We start from the raw sequence: 22,721 nt of genomic DNA on the forward strand, positions 1-22,721 counted from the left end.
AACTTCCTTATCACAATAGTGGGTGTGCACTGAACCTCAGTAAGCTAAATTGTGCCACAAGGTTTAATATTACTGCCTGTTATACGAAGGTGCCCCTAGTGTTAGTGCATAATTTCTTGGTGATTAATCACTATTGTTTTAATATTCATCTGATCTCATTTGTTTTGCATCATTGCACTGGCCAAAGCCTCTTTTATGTCTCTGCAAAAAAATTAAGTTTATTTGAGTTGGGACTGTTCGCGTATGGCCCACTTTCAAATAAATTTTTAATTATGAAAAATTAGCAAAAAATAGAACTTGCTTTATAATGCCCACATGCGCCTAAAAAGGTATGCTTTATAATGTAGACTAATAATTTTGATTATCGCTTTTAAAAAAAAAAATTCCGACACTTGGCCTCATACCTTAAGCCCCGATAAGGGGGAAGATGCGGGTCGAACAACACAAATTTTCTCAAATACTACCGATTTTTTGGTTTCACCTGTTAAGATTAGTATCTCTACTGTTCCGAAGATACAAACCAAAGTGGAGACTCAACTGGAATTTGCAGTTGAGTCTCGAATTTTAACGCATTAATGCTTAAAATTGCGTCTAAAGAGCACAAAATGGCTCTTAAAAGACTGAAAGTGTGCTGTCTTCTAGCGCCTCGCGGCCAACAACGCGCAGCCGCTCACCATTTTGGATCGCATGATGAGATCAGCCAAGCCTCACTTTCCAAATAACCACGGTATGCCGCGCTTTTCGAGCGCTGTGACTGGCTGTTAAATCACGTGGTATGGATCGGGTACCGCCATTGGCCGCTGCGCGCCTTGTGTGTTGTGAAGCCTACTTTCAGTGTCTGTGTCTCATCATGCTGCGCAGCTGAACAACGTTTCTCTCGCGTATTTATTTTCATCATGGACGATGAAAACCGTAGCAAGTGCAGTCACCGGCCAGTGAAGTATCTCTCGGTGAACGAATTTCGAGGACGCCGGCACAAATCGAAGCCACTCACCGAACGGCAAGTGCGTCTGCTGCCGCGAGGCCTTGCAACGGCGATGGCGATGCTTCCGACGAGTTTTCCGTGGCATTCGAATATGTCATTGCCTCTGAAAAAGAAGATCGTACTCTTCGACGACAAAGAAAGATCGTGGGATAAAGAGTCTCCGTTGATCGCTGACATAGCAGCATTGAACATCCTCATGATCGGTGCAGTGTGTCCAACGTGGTCACCATTCAGGAATACGCGTCTGGGAACCAGCTTACAAACGCAAAGGCGTCGCTTCTGGAACTACAACAGGAGAACAGCGAGTGCCTCGAAAGTATTCTTTTGATGACGTATACGTTGCAGCAAGTTGCTTCGAACGAGGGGGCCAGCGTAAGCGCGGCAAGCGACAGACCGATCGCAACCAGAACATTGACAGCGCAATTGCTGCGCTGTCAATGTGAAGCGGGGTGCGTTTCCGTCTATTGATCTGGTAGCACTTGGCACACCATGAGACAGCGCACGCCAGAAAAAAAAAAATGTCTGGCAAACTACCAGCAGAAGCAGCAGCACATTCGCTTACGCTGAGAAGGAAAGCTCTCGTCTGGGAGTCGGCTCGAAAGAGCTGTGAAGGAGAAACTTATGGCGCTGGCTTATTTTAGTGACATGGCCTACTAGAAGAACAATTTACCTTTTGTGTGCAATTTTGATCGGATTTCATTACCTCTTTCATTAATAAACATTCACTTTTAACTTAAAACTTAAAACTTTGTTTTTCTCAAAACACACTTTTCGGCAACTTTTTCAGTGGGCCCCTCTTGTTTTTGCTACTTCTGGTGCTCGGATCTGCATGAAATTTTGCCTAAATTCTCTCTAAGGTGTGAGGAGTGCAGTTATTTCCTCGAAGTCTCAGTATTATTTATGCATATTTGAAAATTTGCAAGTAAACATTTACTGGGGTCTGGGAATAATGGATTTCCCATGTTTGAATTTTTCACGGCTAGTAAATATTTCCTATGCACTTTCTAGATAGTTTTCAGCACTCTACAGTTCAAATTGAGCAATATGATCCATTAATTGTCAAAATGTATAGAAGTTTAAAGGGGTCATGAAGCACCCCTTGGGCTTGTTGAAAAAACACATCCTGTGGAAAGCTGACGCGGCTATGAACTGCTCTGCAAAATATTACAGTCGTGCGCGCCGCGTAAAGGCCACAAGCGGAGCGCGAAGTTGCCGTTTCCTCAGGCACCCCCTTTTCAAACAGAGGCCGATTCTCACTCTCGTCGGTGGGCGGGGCGTCTGCACGTTGACATCGCGGAGACATAGCATGCTTATTGGCCGATAGCCGGATGAGATGCGCTTCTTGCCACGGGGTGCCGCCACTTGCCGGGGCCGCACTCCTCAGTCTGCTAACTTTACACAATAGCCGCACCAGCCGCACTCGCGCGTGCGAATCACAGCGGGAAAGCGATCGTGTTTCATGACGCGCGCTGACATAACTTCTTACCCCCGTGCCATCCCTCCCTGTCTAGCTCCCAGTGCGCTCGTCGGCACGAGAAAGGAGAGAAAGCGCTGAGAGTGTGCGCCAAACCCCCGTAACTCCACTCATTCTTGACGGATTCGGGAGGCAGTAAACTCCGATACTAAGGTCATTAGATCATTACTTGGAAAAGTGGTTCATGACCCCTTTAAGGATCGAAAAAGGAGTGCTACAAGGCCTGTGTATTACACTTTTGTCATGATGCAGAACAAAAAGTATGCACCTTGCAAAAAAACTAATTATATATTTGAAATCAGCATAAAAATCTCTACAAATAGTCCAAGTTTCATTGCTCTAGGATGAATATTAAAAAAAGGTGTCTTTGAGCAGCATCTCCCCTAAAGGGACACTAAAGGACACTAAGTCGACGTTGATTGTTGAAATAGCGGTCCAGAAACCTCATAGTGCTACTTTTATGCCAAGGAAGTGCTTATTTGCGTGCTGGATTGCGTCTGTGGATGAAGTGCGGCTGAAAGCACTATTGCTCCAGCCTCAGTTTGTTTAGCAAACTGCGTAGAATCGACACGTTCATTTGTCGGAGTAGACTGGCACTGTCTGCCAACCTCTGCGCACAGAGAGAAAATCTGAAACCTCTTGCAGCCTATATTCCAAGGAGTCATCGCCATCCAAGTGCCCTCACTCGGACAGAGGGCATTCAGATGTGCTTGTAATCCAATTGTAGCCTATTTGTCCTTGCTCACTCCCATTGGGATTCATGTAAGGGGAAGTACAGTAAAACCTTATTAATTTGAACATTTCGAAATCCTGCTTAATTCGAAGGATTTTTGCGGTCCCGTATTTTGCAATGTCAATTTGTGTGGATAATTCGAAGCAGCAGTCAGCACCTGCCCGGTTAATTCAAAAATTTTGGGTGCCATGTGCCAATTCCCGATCACGATTTCACCACATATTCGCAGAAACAATGGCCCTTACCCGTACAAAAACGTATGTAGAGAGTCTATAGACTGTCTAAAAATGAATTTAGACAGTCTATAGACTGCCTAAACCCATTTTTGTAAGGGTTAGGAGCCACAAGGCAATGCTCTGTAGCGATACTAATGAGTGACAGGTGAAGCATCCTAGCCTCGCTGCTGCCAGCGCAAAAAAAAAAAACAAAAAAAAAGGTCTTGTGGTCAGCTAAAATGTGCGCTAGCGGAAGACGGGCTTCACTGTAGCACAGCGGTGACACGCGGGCAGCATGTCGCATGTCATTGCAGTGAAGCATGTGTTCTTTTCCACAGGTGCGCATTTCAGCTAACCATGAGGCATTTTTTTTTTCTTCTTTTTCCTTTCTTAGCACTGGCAGCAGTGAGACCCACCGTTTCCCCAGGTTTGCGGCAAAATTGGGACTGGGTATTGCTGGAAACACTCGGAGCCGTAACAAGCAGGCACAGCAGAAGACTATCTTTGATTACTTTCAGTAATTCGAGTTCCTTGCATTCCGCTTTTTGTATGTTTCGTTAATTCTAAAACCTGCTTAATTTGAAGGTTTTCCACATTCCCAGTGACATTGAAATAACGAGGTTTTACTGTAAACAGTGTGAGTACTCAACTGTTCTGGCTGCAGCAATTCATATTCTGGCAGGTTTTCACAGCACCTGAGACTTTCTTGCAACTGGCTTAGCAAGAGCTTTCTGCAAGCAGGAAAGCAAGTTACATTGACAATGCCTTCTAAATAGGTTGACTACTTGGTGTACCAGCGTGTCTACCAACTTGGAAAATCGGGGATTCTCGGCGTTTGTGATTAGTCTGGAAATACTTGGGGAATTAGTGCTTCCATCAGGGAAAATGCACCGCAATTTTATTGACAGGGGATGAAAGTTGCTGTAACGCTGGCTCAGTTTCTTGTGAACGCATTTTTAAAATCTTGGCTACGGAGAAAGGTGCACCTCATTGCTCTCCTCACCTTCAGAGGGGGAGAGCATCCGGCTGATGTGTGGCGCTGTGTATACTGCGAGATAGCACCCGATTTGCTGTTCTTGTTATCTCTGCGTGTCAGGACCATGAGTAGTCATAGTGGCGGTAGCAGTTCACGCAGCAAGCTCTCGGCTATTTTGCAAGCGATAGTTCAGGAAGTGGATGTTGCCGGCAAGGCTGGTATATGGCAAGCCATCCTGATTGGATGGCTTGCCAAAATTTTGGCATTACTCACCATGGTAGCTTCGCACGTAAGGTGTTGCGCTGCTATGCTCGAGGGCGCAGGTTCGGTTCCCAGCCATGGTGACCACATTTTGATGGGGGCGAAATGCATAGAACACATGCGTTGTTAGGTTTATAATAATAATTATCGGGGTTCAACATTCCAATACCACGATGTGATTATGAGAGCGCCATAGTGGAGGGTTGCGGGAATTTTGACTGTCTAGGGTTCTTTAATGTGCACGAGCCTCACTTGTTAGGTTTAGTGCACGTTTAAGAACCTCCGGTGGTCTAAGTTAATCCAGAGTCCCCCCCACTGTAGCGTGCCCCATAATATCCTCCTGGATTTGGCATGTAAAATACCAGGAATGATGAATTATTATTGTTTTTGGCATTTATAAGCCTTTTTTCATTTAGGTTGAGAAGTTAGCCTCACAGAGTTTTCTGTAAACCAACTTTTTTATTAGTTTTGAAACCTCTCGTACTTGTGGTTGGCCTGCATTCAAACCACAGTGTTATTTGCAGAACCTGGCAACCCAGTACTCGTACCCGTACCAGCAGATGGGCTACTGGTACCCGCAGGCGGGCTACCCACAAGTCCAAGGACAGTTCATGCAGGGTGTTCAGTACCCCTATGGACAGTACTATGGACAGGGCTTTGGGTGAGTCTGAAATGCATGCACGATTGTTGCTTTCTGTGCTGTTATTGTACTACAAGTTGTACTACCCCTTTAGTCTAGCCACGCTTGTGAGTGTTAGTGCAAGTATGCCGTGTGTGTTTAGTTATTTAATGCCTTGAAGAGTTTGATACAGTGATTACAGTTCTGTGGATGGTGCCATTCTCACCGCCATGGTTTTATTCGTTATAAAGATTTTGGCTGAGTGTGCCGGTGCGTGCAGCTATAGGCTCCCCAAGGATCGCTTAGTGGCGCTGCTGCTCTTGACAGGCAGAGCCATCTCTGGCATAAAAATACAAACTGGGTGCAAGCAACGCGCATTTTCCTTTCTCTCCAATGCGCTGCCGCTCGCTTCCGTGCACGTGCAGAGCTCTCGCGGTGCACTTGCGGTGCCTCACAATGTACCGCTTGCAGTGCGGCTTCAAAGGATCTTCAAGCTTGACTGGCACTTCCGAAAAGCGAACTTGATAAAAGGAGAAAGGCGCGTCCGTCACATTTACGGTGCAGAGCAGACGATCGACGACGACGACGCCCGACTCAAAGCGAAATGCATTTCCCAAGTCGCGATTACACAGTTAGGGCGTATAGCTCGAGGTAAGTCTCATTCTGTCATGTTAAAGATGCGTAATGGTCCACATGCACTCCGAAATGAAGCCGTGCACGCTATCGATGTTCTGCGTTGTGGACTACAAATCATAATGATTGTTGTTTTGATATGGCATGCTTGCAGTAGCAGCAGTGCACTTTCATGAACAAACATTTGCGGCGTGCAAAAAAAAATTAAAAATTATACGGCCATGGCACTGTTTCCTGAGAAGGTTAGTCAAGTCCTTCGTGCCCGCCGGTTAAGGCGCGAGGCAGCCAGCTCAGCTTTAACCACTGTGAAGCAAGTTGAATGGCTCACCTCGCTTTTTCGGCTCTCGCGTCATGCTCGCACTCTCTTTTTATGAATCTATCGACATTACAGGCGTATAAGACCTGATGCGCGAACGCAGCTAGGAAATCACACAAAGTCAAAAGGTGGTTACTTCAAGGTTGCAATTGCAAAGCATGTATTAAGTTAGATTTACTAGCGCAAGAAAGACGGAACATTTAGGAAGGACACACACACAGCGCTGATGTATTACCGTATTTACTCGAATCTAACGCGCACCTTTTTTCCGGTAAAACGAGTCCAAAAATCGCATGCGCGTTAGAATCGAGTACAGTAAAAGCTCGTTAATTCGGATTTCTAGGGACCAGAAGAAATGTCCGAATTAACCGAATGTCCGAATTATCGAATGGTCGAAATAAACACAATAAATGCAAGAGTTTTTTCAGCCTACCTTTACTTTACATGGTAATCGCGGATGCGTCTCTGTTTTCGAGCAGAAATTCGCGCGGACAATTTTTCTGAGCCCTTCAAGGTGCTCAGCAGCTCGCATGCTGTCTGCAGTGCCAAAACAAAATTCTTTAAGGACGACGAGGGCCTCCGCGGCTTCCTTCACAGTACGAGGGGGCCTGTGTGGCTCATAGTGTGGCTGCTGCTCTTCAGGCTCTTCGTTCTCGGATTCGTCGCCATGCATCACTTCCTTGACGATTTGCTCATCAGTCAGAGAGCCGGCAGTGGCAACGCCATCAATGCCGATATAATCGTCGGGTGTCACTGCATCAGGCATAACACTTCCGAAATCCTGCCCGTCATCGGCACCGTTGTTCGGCGACACTTCGGCCACTGCGGCATCGCTGGAGTCGGGTACAACAAAGCCACTGTGCCTGAAACAGTTGGCAATGGCGTGCGCAGGCGTGCTCTGCCACACATACGCGAAGAATGCTATCTGCGCTCAGGGGACTCAGGTCGTATTGTTTGCCGACGTCATGGCACAGGAGCTACCGTATTTACTCGAAAATAGGTCGGGCACGAATATAGGTCGACCCCTACTTACAGTGTTCTACGAGAAAAAAAATATATATATTCGAATATAGGTCGACCCACGTTTTTTTTTTTTTAAACAGAAAAAATTGAAACTTAGCACACCTTTATTTACAAGTTAATCTTCGTCAGATGTGTAAAGAATGTCGTCGTCGTCGGATTCTTCGCAGGCATCCGCGGCTTCCCAAAGGACGTCGTCCTCGCTGCCATCGAGCGCGTTAGAAATGCAGCACTTTTTAAATCCAGTGACAATAATTTCTGCTGGCAAGTCCTTCCACGCGTCGACCACCCACGTCGCAACTTCACTGAGGGAAGCCTTTTTGCGGCGTCCCGTCGGTGTCATGGTGGCATCCTCCTTCATGAGCCACTCTTTGTAACTTTTTGCCACCCGGTCCTTAAAGGGCTTGTTCACGGCTACGTCAAGTGGCTGTAGCTGGGACGTCATACCGCCAGGTATGACGACCAGGTCTGTGTTGGCCTTGTGTAGGGCCTCCTTGACACCCGGGCAGATGTGGCCTCTGAATGAATCGAGGACGAGCATATTTGGCAGGTGTAAGTCTGCTCCCGGCCGCTTCATCCAAACCACTTTGAGCCACTCCTTCACCATCTCCTCGTTCATAAACCCCTTTTCATTTGCGCGGATGATCACGTTCTTGGGGAATTGCTCATTTTTCGGGAGGGTTTTGCGGCGAAATACAATGTACGGCGGCAGTTTCGTCCCATCTGCCGTGCAGCACAGCATCACGGTAAACCGTGTGTGTTCATGACCTGTTGTCAACAGGCGCACGTCCTTTGCCCCTTTATTTGTGACTGTCGTGCGACTGGGCATGTCGAAGTAGACTGGGGTTTGGTCAGCGTTCCCTATCTGGCCCAGAATGTAATTTTTCTGACGGCGGAGTTTCAACACGTAACGCTGAAATTCTACCAGCCGTTCCTCATACTCTGCCGGCAAACGCTGACATATAGTTGTCCTGCGACGAAGAGACAGGCCGTTCCGCCGCATGAACTTTTGCACCCAGCCCCGACTTGCCTTGAACGCTGACCGAGCAATCCCGTCCCGTTGTGCCAACTGCCGGGCTTTCGTTTGAATATCCTCGCAGGAAACCGGGAGGCCTTTGGCACGCTCCTCTTCCACATGGAGCCTCAGTTCTTTTTCCAGAGCGTCATGCCTGCCGGTTGCTGGGCCGCGAAAAGCACGACGCCGTCCGTTGCACGCGAAAAGTCGGTCCCGCTGCTTTCGCCAACCCCTAATCAGCTTTTCATTTACACAGAACTCGCGCTGCGCGGCACAATTGCTCGAGTTCTCCGCAAAAAGTATCACTTGGCGCTTGAAGTCAGCTGTATAACTCTGCCGACGTGACATCGTCGCAACCACGCACAAGCAAATGCGAGCTGTCACCGCCTCACGCCGATCGTACAACGAACAAAGAGCGAGGCGGCGAGGCCTCCCCAGGCAAGTGCCAGTGCGGCTGCGCGCCAGAAGGCAGCACCGCAGCACGGCTAGCGGGCTAGGGACTTCACGGCCTACCTAGGGAAATCGTGGGTTTCATCGCAAACAGGGCGGAGCGGCTGCATTTCGCGGGGGCTTTGAAAAGGCGGTACGCGGCTATACCATCAATAACCTTTTTCTTAATTACTTAGTCGGAAAAGGGGGGGCGGGTGCGGACTTTTATCCCAGATTTTATGGTATATAACGTGCGTATGTAGCAGGAACTGCTTGAAGAACAGCGGGCGCGGCAGTTGAACGCCATAAGCTTGGCGCTTTCGGTTCGTGAATATAGGTCAAGATTCTTTGGTCACGAATATAGGTCGATAGCTCGTTATGAGCAACATTTTCGGAAAAAAAAGGTCGACCTATATTCGAATAAATACGGTACTTCTTGCCGGGAGAGCCTATTTTTCAGGGCACGCAAAATTTCTACTTTGGTGGTAAAGTCCTTGGCCTCGTACTTGGGCCGCTTCGCCGGCGTTGCCATCGGCGGAGAGTGCGTTCACACGAGAAGTCAGCACAAAAGCACCAGCAACGATCAAACTAAAGGAACCGTACTGAATTGTTCCTCGATAAAACGGCGTTCAACAATGCAGCACACCAACGGGAACAAAGCAACAAAAATGACACCGCGCCAAACCCACACGCCCCACACCACCCCACACGACGATCGTCCCCACACGCTATCACGCGCGAAGAAAAGGCGTTCAACCAGTCTCAAGTCAAGCCAAGCCGATAATTGATGTCCATGGCGATGCTGCGTTTGAGCTTCACTTTTGTTCCGAATGGTTCTTTTTTCGTTTTCGAGCCTCGCCAGCGGCCCGAAAGTCGCCGAATTATCCGATTTGCGGTCAAATCTGTCCGAAATAACGAGCGCCCAGTCTCATAGAGTGATGCATATATTTACAGGGACCAGATGACGTGTCCGAATTAACCGATTTTCCGAATTAACGAGAGTTGAATTAACGAGCTTTTACTGTACCGAAAAAAAAAAAAGAAACTCGGTTAACAAATTGCCATCGGCATTTCAAAATGGCCGCCTCCTACGCGCCTCGGCCATTTCTGCTTATTGTTTCAGTTCGTACGTGTGTTGCGGAGATTGTCATCCCGTTCTGCGTTCGCATCGACGGTATGGAAGTGCAGACTCCAAATACTCGACGAGTGCACCACGATGCCGCATTTAAAAGAATAGTTATTACATGTGCCGAGACGGACGGAAATCGGGCCGCATCGCGGTCGTTCGGAGTTCCCGAAACGTGCGTGCGAGACTGGCGCAAACAGAAGCAGAAGATTTTTTACAGCAAAGCTTCACGAAAAGGTTTCAGTGGACCAAAGCAGGAACAGTTTCCCGAAATCAAAGAGCGTTGACAGCGACGAGGACTGTTCCATTACACGACTCGTATCGCCGCCATAGTGGTGACAGCTTTAGCGGCAAGGCCCGCTTTTTGGCTTTGTGTTTTACTTTTTCGAAACTTTAGTTCTTTAAAACCCAAATACTTGTTCTTCTGAATGTGCAAAGTTTGACTCCTACGGACTTTTTTTCTTCTTTTCTCTCACGAAAAATGGGTGCGCGTTACAATCGATGTATTACTTTTTTTTTTTTGGTCGCGAAAAACGGGTGCGCGTTACAATCGAGGGCGCGGTAGAATCGAGTAAATACGGTAAGTGCCTGTTATATTTAGCGGCTGAAATATCACCCTAATGAAGTGACAAAAACAAAGCAAACCTGCAGAATGATGTCAAAGCTTGCTGAAAATGCACAGACGTCCGTTCCGGCGTGATAAAGCAGACTTCCCGACGCGTGAATTGCAGGTGCCGAACTTCTGACAGTGTGCCGAGTTCAGTTGAATTCAACCAACTGCGCAACGCTAACGGTATAACGCGAGTGTGAACATTCAACAACGACTGGTAGGTCTCACGAAAACTGGGAATCAAAACACAAAGTTGTTTCACCTACAACCGTAACTGGACTTTCACAATGCGAGAAGACAGCGAGTAATAGTCGCTGCGTGCATGCGCCGAGTTACATACTGATTCATGTGGTTGAAACAAACGAAAGTGATGAACTCAGACAGCTAAAATAGAAGGCAAGACAGCGCTGTCACCTGTCCACGGTTGCCGCCTTATTCTCGTGCGACATGCCCGAGAACCGATACAGTTTCACACGTGAATCGCGTGCCTTGGTGTTGTCTGCACTGTTGTAGCAGGCCACGACACAGCAATACTTCGGACCTCGCTTGCGCTTCTGCGGGGTCGCTTCTGCTAACGTGGAAATGCAGCTTTGCACAACAAGCCTCTTGGTTCAGCGTGCCAAGCTGTCGCCACAGCGCCCCAGTTCCCCGCACCGACTGAGAAATGCGCGAGTGTTCCCGCTGCCGACAAACGGGCCGAGTCGGCTGTGCTTGCACCCAGTTGCGGGAGAGCTTCTTTTCAGAGCCGCAGTGCGGCGCTGCCGTCACGCCGTAAATTTGAGCTTGGGTTCCCTGTGGTGGCTAAAATACTGCTACGAAGTTGAGGAGGTTAAGTGAGGGCCACATTTTCAGACAATCTGTTTTGCAAGTACTTTTTCAAGGTGTTCTGCTGTCTACGGGCCACAGCGGTCTCGTACTGCCACGTGAATACAGCGGGCCCGGAACGTTATCTCTTCGAGGTGCCAACGCATCTAACAATAATCTCTTTAAAATATCGCCAAAAGTGATTGCTTGCTAGGCGTGGGAGCCAAAGTCCTTATCAGTCGTAGCTGCACTAGATTAAGAAATTATGGCGCTGCATGTGCTTAAAAATTTCTTTGTGCTGATTAGGCATGCAACAACTGCGCCAATTTGATACAATTCCTTAATTCTGCGCTAAGCTGAACCAAAACCGTGAAATTTGTTGCGATTGCGCCAAAATGCCCTAAGAGCTTCAAAATTTTCTCAGTTGCACAAACTTTAGCAAGAAGTGCAGGTCATCTGCAGTGTGAGCATCATATATCCAGTACAGACCAACCACCTCCCCACGAAAAAAAAAAGGAAAAAGTCACAGTTTCACCGCAAGGACGAACCAGTGAATGCGATGGCAACAAATTGTAATGGTATATGAAGGCAGGCTGGCAGCAAACTCTTTTGTATCCGATCTCGCGTAACTCTACAAAACGTTCGTGTGAGGGAATACGGCTGCTCCAGGGAAAGATGCTCTTTCTGCACAGTGTCTTCGCATTGAGAGCGCAGCACGTAGAAGGGTATACGAGCCACCCGTTGATGGCTGCCAAGATAGTGTGCACCACCGTGCCCTTGGAATCAAAGTTCAAAGTTGCTGCTCGATTGACACCCCCCCTCCCCCTTCGCTTCTTTTCATGCTCGTTCAAGAAGGGTGGGGCGTTTCCTCTCTGATTCGACGGCAGGCCTCCCAAGCAGAGTGGTGTTATTGCAATACGCCCTCCGAGCGATGGAGATGGGCTAGCTCGTTCGATCTCTGCTTCAGCCGCGTTCGTCGCCCGCACTCGCGCGCTTTTACCCGCTGTAGAACATCTTATGCGCGGAGGGATGCTGTCAATGTGGCCTTTATAGGGGACATGATGGCAAAAGCCCGTCGAGAGTGTCCATGTAATTGCTATCGCAATAAAGAAGGACAGTGGTTCTAAAATTTCCTGATGCTTGTTTTATTGCGTGCAGAATGCTTTTTAAGCCACTTTTGCCGCAGTACACTGGTATGGCATGGTATGGTAAACTTTATTGGCAATCATTTGGAGCTGCTGTGTATGGTGTTTCTGCGGCCTTGAGAAACAAATAGACAAAAGTGTATGCCGGTTTTCTTTTTTCTCCACCCCCACTCTCTCCCGCTTTACAAGTCACCCGAATTTCGACCTTGCCAGGTTCACAGGTCCACATTAGCATTTGCAGCGCCTCTCGAATTATTTGACAGGCCTTGCAAATGCTAATGTAGATTTAGTCATTGTTCGCACTGTGGGGTAGCTCAACACACTGCTTTTATTGAAATAGCAGTGTTCACGTGCACTGTGCACGAGTTAGCTGATGTTGAATGGTTTGTAAGTATTTTTGTTTTCTTTTCTAAAAGTAAGCCTTCTTTGTTATGTTGCTCCAAATTTGGGATTTCTTGCTAAAAAAATTCAGGGGTTTTTTGTGTAACCTGCTCCAAATTTGGATTTTTGTGCTCCAAAAGCAACATTTTGCTGCTCCAAAAATTGCTTCAAATCCTATTTCGGATGTTGCATACCTGGGCATGTCTAAACCGCACTGTGCAATGCTGCAAGGTTTCTTTCTCAACTACCTGTGGGACTGTGACAATCCCCGACAATGAATCTTGTGGCGACGGCAGTGAAGGCCGTTACAGAATAAGGCTAAAGCTAACTCCCTTAGGATCCAATCATCTCTACAAAAGAGCGGTCTGTTTCGCTTTACCCCATCTTGTCATGATTATAGTTTTCTCTCTGGAGCGTACTTTCTTTAACTGCACCGCATGAAATGCAGTCAAGCTTTGATATAACAAATACTGAACATGGTTACGCTAACCTCTTCACTCCAAAAGAGGATCTAACGAAATAAATAAAATTACCCTTGAAAACCGCCATAAAGATTCTTGCATTTTAACAAATTAAAAGTTCCTGTCAGTGTATATTGCACGCTGAAATTGTCTGGAAAACCTAAAAGTCCTCATGCATTTGTGTCCGCTTTGCGCTCTGTGTTCAGTAGCTGTTGCCAACTTACTGTCGCAGGTTGCCGCGTGCAGCTTCATGCAAGCGGCAGCACTCACTATCTGCTCGCACTCCTGCCATCTTCCATGCTAACGCAGTCAACACCCATCTTCACCCATTTAAAGTTTTGCACAATTGGGAGCTATTGCAGTAATCTGAAATAACGGATGTAACACTCCCATCAACGTGGTCATGAGTTTCATCTGTTTTTCACTCAAGCATTCTTCGGCAATAACACAACCAAAACTGCAGGATTTGTCCTCAGGTTAATATACTGAATCAAATTTTCTGCACATGGCTCATAATATGTACAGTGAAACCTGAATTATACGTCCCCCTGTCTTGCGACAACCCACATTTTACGACGAATCGGTTTGGTTCTGGCAAAACCACCATAGAAATAATGTATTGGAAACTTGGATTATATGATGCAATTTAACACCAACCTCGCATCGTACGACGACTCTCCGAAACCGTCCGAGAAGAAAAATCACTGGTTTTACCCGAATCTAGCACCCACCAAATATTCACGGGTGCAAAAGAAACTTGTGTGCTCCTAGGTTGACGATTAGAATAAAAGAGAGAGCGAGACGGGTACAGTATGCCTTTTTATTAAGGGGCTCTGCAAAATTTTTTGAGCATGGTCAGAAAACGCTGCCAATTAGTAGTCAATGCTCCAGAGAACATGTGAGCCAAACATTACAGCGTAGTACACGGCCTGGAATTTACAATTCGCAAAGTGAACTAAAAATGACTCTCTCGATAAATGATGCCATGAACCCAAAGTTGTCTTGTTTGAGCATCGTGAGCTGCATAGTTAGCACGGCCACCGCAAGATGCCACGACGTGCCCGTGTGCTCGCTCACTATCACACTGAAAGTAAGTGTGATCCCCTTTTCAGTGGGCGACTAGCCCCTGCATCTGCGCTTGTACTTGACATATTCTAAAACTTTTTGCGGTAGTTGATTCGTCAGGTAATAAGCTCTTTTAATAAAGCCACTCGCCAATTACCTGGAAAAGTATTTCAGGGCCCCTTTAAAATGCAAAATTTATTCCCCCGGCGGTTTCTTTCCTTCTGGATACACCTAGATCGTGGGTGTATTCCCGGGCCGTTATATAGAGAAGCTCGATCTACACGCAGTAGCTTCAGCTAGTCGATAAGCTCGTTTTCGAGATCTGAATATTTTCACATTTTCGGCCCATGGAAACTTTTCAGCATCACAGTGATTGCACTCCTGCATCAAAGTGCGTCAAATTAGATTTACTGCGGCATCCTGATAATATCGACGGAAATTGCGCCAAACTGCGCCAGAGTCTCGGGTTTGGGGGCGTGTATCACCGCCGGCGCATCAGAACATGTGCAGCTTGATCTTGGGGCCGCCAAAGTCACAACCAAGGACCAAAAAATATTTTGCTGAATGAATGGCACTCGTACATGCGTCCCGAGTAAGCCACGATGCCATGTTCAGTGCCAAAGCAGTTTCTGTTGTGAAAGTTGGCTTGATGGCAAAATGCGCTTCCTGCAGAGGCTCGTGACATCTAGGCCAGTCGGTAATGAGAAAGTGTGGTGGCCATTCATCAGCGCACGTAATCTGTTTCAGAAACTCTGTTGATAGCTCATTTCAAGCGTCGCACGGCACATAATTAAAGCAATATTCAATAATAACTACACACGTGCCGCTGAAATGTCTATCACTTCTGTTTCTGGACATTGTGGAATGAAATCTGGGAACGCTAGCAATAGATAAATGGAAAAATACCGAATTTTCTGCACTTCACGTCCATGGAAGAGCACGTGAACGGCGGGAACGTGTTGACACTTTTCCTCTAATGTACTTTATCCGTGGATCTTCATCCAGAAGAGCTTTTTCGTAATTTCTTCCACCAGCACATGCGGGTTTGTAATCGCTCTTGCGGTAAAACCCCCTAAAAGGCCCTGCTCTTTCGAGGTCGTGAGTGCCAGGGTCTCAATTCAAGTTTTTTGCTTGCTTTTTTAAAAATGGCACCTCATTGATAAAAGCGTGCCCGCGGGTCAGAGCAGCCACAATTCGGTTTTAATACACACCTGTCAGTAACGGGCCCTACGCTGACTGCCCTGGTGTTGGGAAGGCCCACTGTAAAGTGGCTACACCATGTTACACGTCTGCCCCTCGCTTTCCAGGGTCAATAGCTGACGGTTAAAAAAAATGAATGCGATACCAACAAATTGTATTGTTATCCCAAGTAAGGATAGCACTTAACTGTTTTGGATCCGATCTCACATAACAAAATGCTTGTTTAAGGGAATACGGCCACTCCAGGGGCCAAAGCAGTTTTCGTGCAGTCAGTTCTCTAAACACTAAGTAAGCGTTGAGAGCACAGCAAGTATATAAACAGTCTCCTGATGCCTCGAGATAGCACACGCGCCAGAGACTGCGCCCTTCTAGTGACACAGCCCCCCCTCCCTTCGCCTGCGTCCCTTCATGCTTCTTACGAAAGGCGCCCTTACAAAAATTGGTTCAACATTTCTGTCAGAATACGCAAAGTATTTCTGTCCGAAATACTTTGCCCCAGCTGAAGTGACACTCTTGCAAATAATGATGAAAAACTTGTTAATTAAGAGGGGACACGGGTCTTTGAGACCAAAAAATCACGAAAAAATCGGTTTTTTGAAAGTGGCATTTTCATAAAATACAAACACTGCCACGTGTTCTGACAAAGTTTCCCAGTGTTTTAGATAAATATTTACGCGCAATACCAGTTTATGTAACCACCGCAAGCTATACTTTGAGTCAAAAGAAGCACGAAAAAGGGGCTTTTTTCAAGCCGCATTGCCGCTGAACCACGCATGCTGTCGTGGCCATATTGGTAGCGTCGGAAAGAACTACTTTTCTTCTTCAAATTGCCGCCACAATTTCATTTATCTCCTTATTTGCTGGGTAGTAATACCGCACCGGAAAAAAAGTCCCAGTGCGCGACTCCATTCGCCCATTCTATGCACGTGACCAAATGGAGCCCTGCGATTGGTGCAGGCGGCTGATGTCGTCTGCTGCAGTGCGCGGACGCGCTCGAGAAGCATATCGTGACGCCATTTTCGAAAACGCTTGCATGCAGCTGTCTGATTATCGAAAGTTCACCACGCGATATAAGTTTGGCAAGAAAAGAAAGCGAGCACTTTACAACTTCGAAAAGTGCCCCGATCCTGCTGAAAAACGAAGCGACGACCACTCGCCAGCATCCTCAAGCGAAGGCCGCGACGGCTCCGAGGTGGACGGCAGCGGGCCTCGCGAGAGCGAGCTAGGCCTAACGACATCGCCTGCCGATTGTGATCAGCGGAGCACCGTTCGGCACGACACAAGGATGATTCCGCCAGCGGAATTGCTCCAACAGAAGAAACAAGCGGGGGAGAAACTCCAACAACTTGCACGAACATCGGCAACGAAGAGGAAGTTGGACATGTCTGCGAGCGTCGACGACGGTGCGGACGGGCCGGCGGAGATGGGGTCGCGCTTTTTTATTGTCAGTGGAGAAACGCTAAGGGCTCTTCTCTCGCGCATAAAGTGCACTGTGTGTGGCGGCTCCATGACTTTTGACACAGGGGAGCAAGAATACGGCCTTGCCGTCAAGCTTCTCGGCATTTGTGAGAAGTGCGGCGATGATTTTTCCGAGTGGAGCTCCCCGCGTGTAAAAAATGGCAAGACTGTGAATCCCTTTGTTGTGAACCTTCTCGCCGCTCATGCAATGGTCAGCACTGGGAATCGGCAAACGGCGATGAACGATATTTTCGCTGCAAATGAATATATCGCACCGCGGCCTTCCTTCCAAAACGTGGCAGAGCTATCTGAAGCAGAAGCTGGTACCGGCAGCCTCGACAGCTGCCCGAAAGCTGATGCGCGAGCGCGGTATCAGTGGAGTCATTATACAGTGACCTGAATCTTGCTAATTCTGGCAACATAGCGGTATCCTACGATGGCTCGTGGATGACGCGCAGCCATTCGTCCCACATTGGAATCGGCACCGTTACCGAACTTTTTTCTGGACTTGTACTCGACTATGTTGTGTTGAGCAACTTCTGTGCAGGTTGTGCACATGGCCTGAAGCCTGGCGACCCAGAATATGAAAACTGGAAGGCAAACCATGCCTGCCAGAAAAATACAGACAAAGAAGCCGGAGAGATGGAAGTTGAAGCAGCGCTGATACTTTTTCAGAGGTCACTTCAGCTGCACAAACTGAGGTACACCACAATCCTCTCGGATGGTGATAGTCCAGCATTTCTTGCTCTCAAGCAAGCACAAGTGTATGGCTTTGTGCCAATTGAAAAAGAAGATTGCATAAACCATGTGCAAAAAAGGATGGGGATGGCTCTGCGTACACTTGGTGGAAAAGGCAAATTGACGGGAGACTTGATAACCAAGCTCCGTGCATATTATGAATGGGCATTGAAGTCCAACAGCAGGGATGTCAAGGACATGCAGAAGGCCGTGATGGCAACATACCGCCACATCACGTCGAATGACAGGGTTTCTGACCACAGTCTCTGCCCGTCAGGTCCCGACTCTTGGTGCCGCCAGAATGCTGCTCAAGCAAAAAACAAGCCCATTCCGAACCATCGTTATAATTTGCCTTCACATGTTTGTGAAGCCCTTCGACCAGTGTACGAGCGCCTCTCGGAAGAAAAACTGCTCGAAAGGTGCCAGCGCAGCATGACCCCAAACAATAATGAATGCTTGCATTCTATGATTTGGGCATTAGCTCGAAAGGAACAGCATGCCTCACTTTTCGCTGTCGAAGCTGCTGTGGCTGAGACAGTGATGAAGTTTAATTCAAGAAATGCGAGAACTTCATCTGCCATACTACAGGAGCTTCATTTGAGTTCGGGGCAACTAAACAACCAGAGAATGGCCGAGAAAGATGACCGGCGTGCAGCAGCATCAGCGCGCAAGCGGGCATCTGCAGAAAATCTGCAACGGACTTTCAAAAAGCGCCACTCTGGTAGCTGCCAACAGACAGACTACATCCCTGGTGGCTATTGATCACTTAGCTAAGCGAACGTGACACTATTTTTTGTTACATCTAAATAAATATGAGTCTTGCTTGTTTTTTACCATTTTCTCAAATCCTGAATTTTTGACACTTTGCAACCGTCCGGGTGCGATTTCTCGGTAGCCAGAGGGCCTAGGATATTCATTTTTGTTGCAGTTCAGAGCCACATGAATGGTTTCCACAGGGGTATGATCAGATTCTGCATTTCAGTGTCAGTTTTTTTTTATTGTCCATTTATTAAACAAATAATTCGCAACATTTTGAACAGAAAGCTTTGATGAGCTGTAAATTTGCTAATAGTTGTCATATCAAAAAGTATTCCTACCCCTGTGAAGCTTATGTTTCCTAGTATCCAGCCATGTGCCTAAAGGAAGATTTTGACGAGTAGTTTTTGATCCAGTGCTCCCGGAAGCAATACTAATTATCAATTAACGGCAGAACTAATTGCCATACTTAAGAACTAATTGCACATTTGGAATTGGCAAAAGAACTGAACAAGACTGTGCAATATCATTAAATTTAGTAAAGGAGTTCATGAGATTTTAAAAAAAACCCTTCCCCCCTTAATGTTTTAATTTTTCAATTGAGGGCGGTCGTTTATATTAGAAAGTTGTACCGCGTGCCAATATATAGCATAGTAATTTTTTAGCAATCAAAAAAGTTGCACGTGGTTCGAGATATTCATCATCGAATTTAATGTAGGTCACCACCTTCGAGAAAAATTTTACAGTTGTAGTCCAAACGTTATAATTATGGTTTTGGCTAAACTTTAAAATGATGAAATTGTTAAAAATGTAAAAAATAAAATTTATAAAAATCAAAACGTGCCATAAAATGCATGTTGCACAAACAGTCATAACTCGAAAATGGTTAGTGCGATTCAAATGTGACTTGGCAGGTGCATGTTGAGGCCAATAGTCTGTGCATCTAACCTCCACGATTACCACATCTCTAATCTAAGGTGCGTAATCATAAAAAGTTTAATAAAGTTGATATTTTGAAGGTGTGTTTTGCACAAAATTGGCAATAGTGCAAAAAGTTACACTTCATTTTCAATCATTCTGCTTAAATGCACAGTTCCACCTATTAATAAATAGCACGCAAAATTGGGCTGTACGTATTACAAACGACTTTTTCTATAATTATGAACGCCTAAAACATCGTAAAAGTACGTCAAATCGGGTAATAACGAGCAGCGGCAGCAGCTGCGCCAGCCAAACAAGCCTAACTTCGAGCGAGCACCGTTTCCGCGCCGTTCAACCGATCGACGCCATCATGGTTTTGTTTTGTTCGTGAATTCCTGCGCATTTCTTTACCGCCCTCGGCGGTAGGGGTGGTGGCGCAGCCAAAGCATGATTCGCTTATGATTGGCGGGCTCACAGGGGTTTTCGAGTTTCCCGCGCCCGACACGCAGCTGCAATTGGACTAAGCGCGCGCTCCTCGAGAGAGTGGGGGAACGCGTGGCTGCTATTGGCTGCCGCGCGCAATGACGCAATGGCCTTCTCGGGGCTTGCTCCGTGGGTCGTCTGTTGCGACTAGTGTTAGCTTCGTTCTTTGCTGCGGTCGTCGCAGTCGTGCAGCCAGCCTTTGTGTGTACTGCTTCGCATTTCGTTATCGCTCCCGCCACTTCCTGAACTCTACACCGTGTTTACGATATAGCATCCTGCCCGCCGACTAAGAAGTGTCATGTGCCTGCGATCGTTGTGTTATCGGACACGCCGGTAGTCTGGGTACACGCGTTCGGTGGGTTCGTGCGTTGAATCTTTATATCATACCTGCCAACTCTCCCGGATTACCCGGGAGACTCCCGGATTTTGAACGTTTCTCCCGGTTGTATGGGTCATAGGAAAATCTCCCGGAAATCCAGTTTTGCCCCGCGCGTCCAGTGCATTGCGCGCCCCGTGCGTCACGCTGACGCGAGGTGGGACGTTTCGCGTACAGATGCGCTACACGCAATTTAAAAATTAATCCTAAATGTGTTATAGGTTATATCGGCCGTTAATATTTCGTAGATAATGCGTTTGTGTACACACAAATCTATCCCACAAGTTATCTCGCCTTCAAAATTTTGTGTCTTTACTGCTTTAAGTGGAGAGCCCAGCACTTGAAAGGGTAGCCGTTACCGATGTCTGTCGAGATAGCGCGTTCGCTCGCGACCGTGCCCGTCTCAACGGCGCCCCTTATGGTCCCTTACCCGACGAAATAACTGGTAAGCAAGCGACGACAGGCCTCGCACGCGGAGCGATGTTATCGCATGTGCCCTTCGCGCGACGGTGACAGCCGGGTCGTTTCATCTCTGCTTCAATCGCGTTCGTCCCTAGCGCTAGCGCGCTTTTACTCGCACGTGAAACAGACAATGCGTAAGCGATGTTATCGGTTTGGGCTCTGTACAGATCAGCGGCGACAGCGGCGACCGCAAAATCCCGCTGATAGTGTCCATATAATTGCTATCGCAGTACACTCCCCCCCCCCCCCCGCCCCGCTGAGTAGATCTCCCGGATACCGTTTCTCCAAACTTGGCAGGTATGTTATATTAACTTTGTTACCGTGGTCAAGCGCACCTCCAACAACGATTACGACGGCCCTTTTCACAGCGAAGCAACCTCTGTATCAGTAAACACGATTGCATCGACGGTGTCAGCGCTCGTATCTCCAGCGTGCACCAGCGGTACGTGAAGGCATAATTGACATGAGCTTGGCGTCTCAAATCAACCTCGGCGATCGCAACCCCGATTCGTACAAGAAAAAAAAGCCAGGAAAGGTGGCAAGGGATAGAAATCAATAAAAACGCATTTTCTTTAATCGACAGGGTCATTTCAGACCAAGATACATGATCGAACCTTTCGAAGCCCATTATCTCGAAATGACATTTTTGGATGGTGATGCTGCTTAGCCGAGAGATATCTCTGGAACCATTCATCCGATTTCCATCAGGCTTTTTTTATTATGCACCTGAATAAATTTCGCAGGGCAAGACAAAGCCGTTTTTTCAATATATGGCGTCAGTAATTTGTAATAATTAACTGAAATTTCATTGACGAAAGCCTAATGAGCAACACTAGATTCAGTGCTATGCTAAAATTTTTTAGCAAAGAAATTTTAAAAAAGGGCTTTGTCTTGCCCTAAGGTACCCATCCAGGAAACTTCATAGGGAATTTTACAGTGCTAGCATATTTTCCAACTTCTCCAGGCCCTGACTAATAGACCCATGTGGACTACTTCGACACATGGCTGTAACTTGGGAACCAGTTAACATAGCTGCATAAAACTTTGTGGTTAATCAAATGGCTTTGCTATTAATCTATCCTGAAAATTTCATCAAGATATCTCAACAAACAAAAAAATTGCCCTTCGAAGGCAAGAAAGATGACATGCTTGTGTTCTTCACCAGAGTGCTTCGCTTACACACGATCATAGTCAAACTGTTCAGCTGTAGCGGAAAGGAAGCCGTTACATGTGGTGGTGCTGCGCGGCTTAAAATTTATATTGCATCTTATGATTCCAAAATACAAAAAATTATCAAATACTAAATTTTTTAATCGTAAGGTGTAACTGGTTGCTTTTAAATACGAATTTATTAATGGACATATTCCGCCATTTTCACTGCGGATATAATTTATTTCTCTCGGCGAAAATTGCTCATAAATTAAGCGAACCTGACAGTAGGCTATCGCAAATAATTTGGCAATATGGCCTGCCAGCAACAGCATCGTTATCCGCACCACTATGGATAGTTTGTCACGTGGTTGTGACGGTGAAGAATGCTGCAGAAAGACTGGGATATAAGAAGCCCCTTATTTGGGGGAACTTGTGCCCAGAAAATCAATACTCAACATACAAGCGATACACGCTGCACACTGATAGCGGCGAGAACAGTTGCCAGCCGTCGAGTAATCTGATGATCGATGGAACGCTTCGTCTTTTATACATCAGTCATCGAACCTTCCAGCGTTATCGCTGGTTCTCGCGTAAGCTCTCGAATAAACTTGACTATTCGCGTCCAGCGTGTAATCTTAACAAAATGGTGTCAAACAATCGCGAAGCTTCTCAAACATTGCAGCGTGGTCTACGTCAAACGCTCGGAGCAGTCTTTGTCGGTGAAACCCGAATACATCAAGACAAAGCAATAAACACGCGTGCCAATAACATCGCTAGTAATATTACTGATGGTACTACCGACTGGACTATCGATAGTTTGTCGATAGCAGTACTATCGATAGTTTGTTTACACTGTCGATAGTTAAAAAATCTATAGTCAATTTACCGATAGTTCTGCATCACTACT

At 46.8% G+C, this 22,721-nt stretch overlaps 1 protein-coding gene across 4 annotated transcripts in view; it reads left to right on the top strand.

Moving 5' to 3' along the window:
- The window catches only part of LOC119379486 (nucleolysin TIAR), a 320,162-nt gene that overhangs the window by 272,645 nt on the left and 24,796 nt on the right, over positions 1–22,721 (top strand). For all 4 annotated transcript variants that reach the window (XM_037648786.2, XM_037648785.2, XM_037648787.2 and 1 more), the window contains one exon: positions 5,169–5,305. In XM_037648786.2, the coding sequence (XP_037504714.1) occupies positions 5,169–5,305 (137 nt within the window). The remainder of the gene's footprint in view (positions 1–5,168; positions 5,306–22,721) is intronic.

The sequence above is a fragment of the Rhipicephalus sanguineus genome, chromosome 1 (assembly GCF_013339695.2).
Source record: "Rhipicephalus sanguineus isolate Rsan-2018 chromosome 1, BIME_Rsan_1.4, whole genome shotgun sequence".
NCBI lineage: Eukaryota > Metazoa > Arthropoda > Arachnida > Ixodida > Ixodidae > Rhipicephalus > Rhipicephalus sanguineus.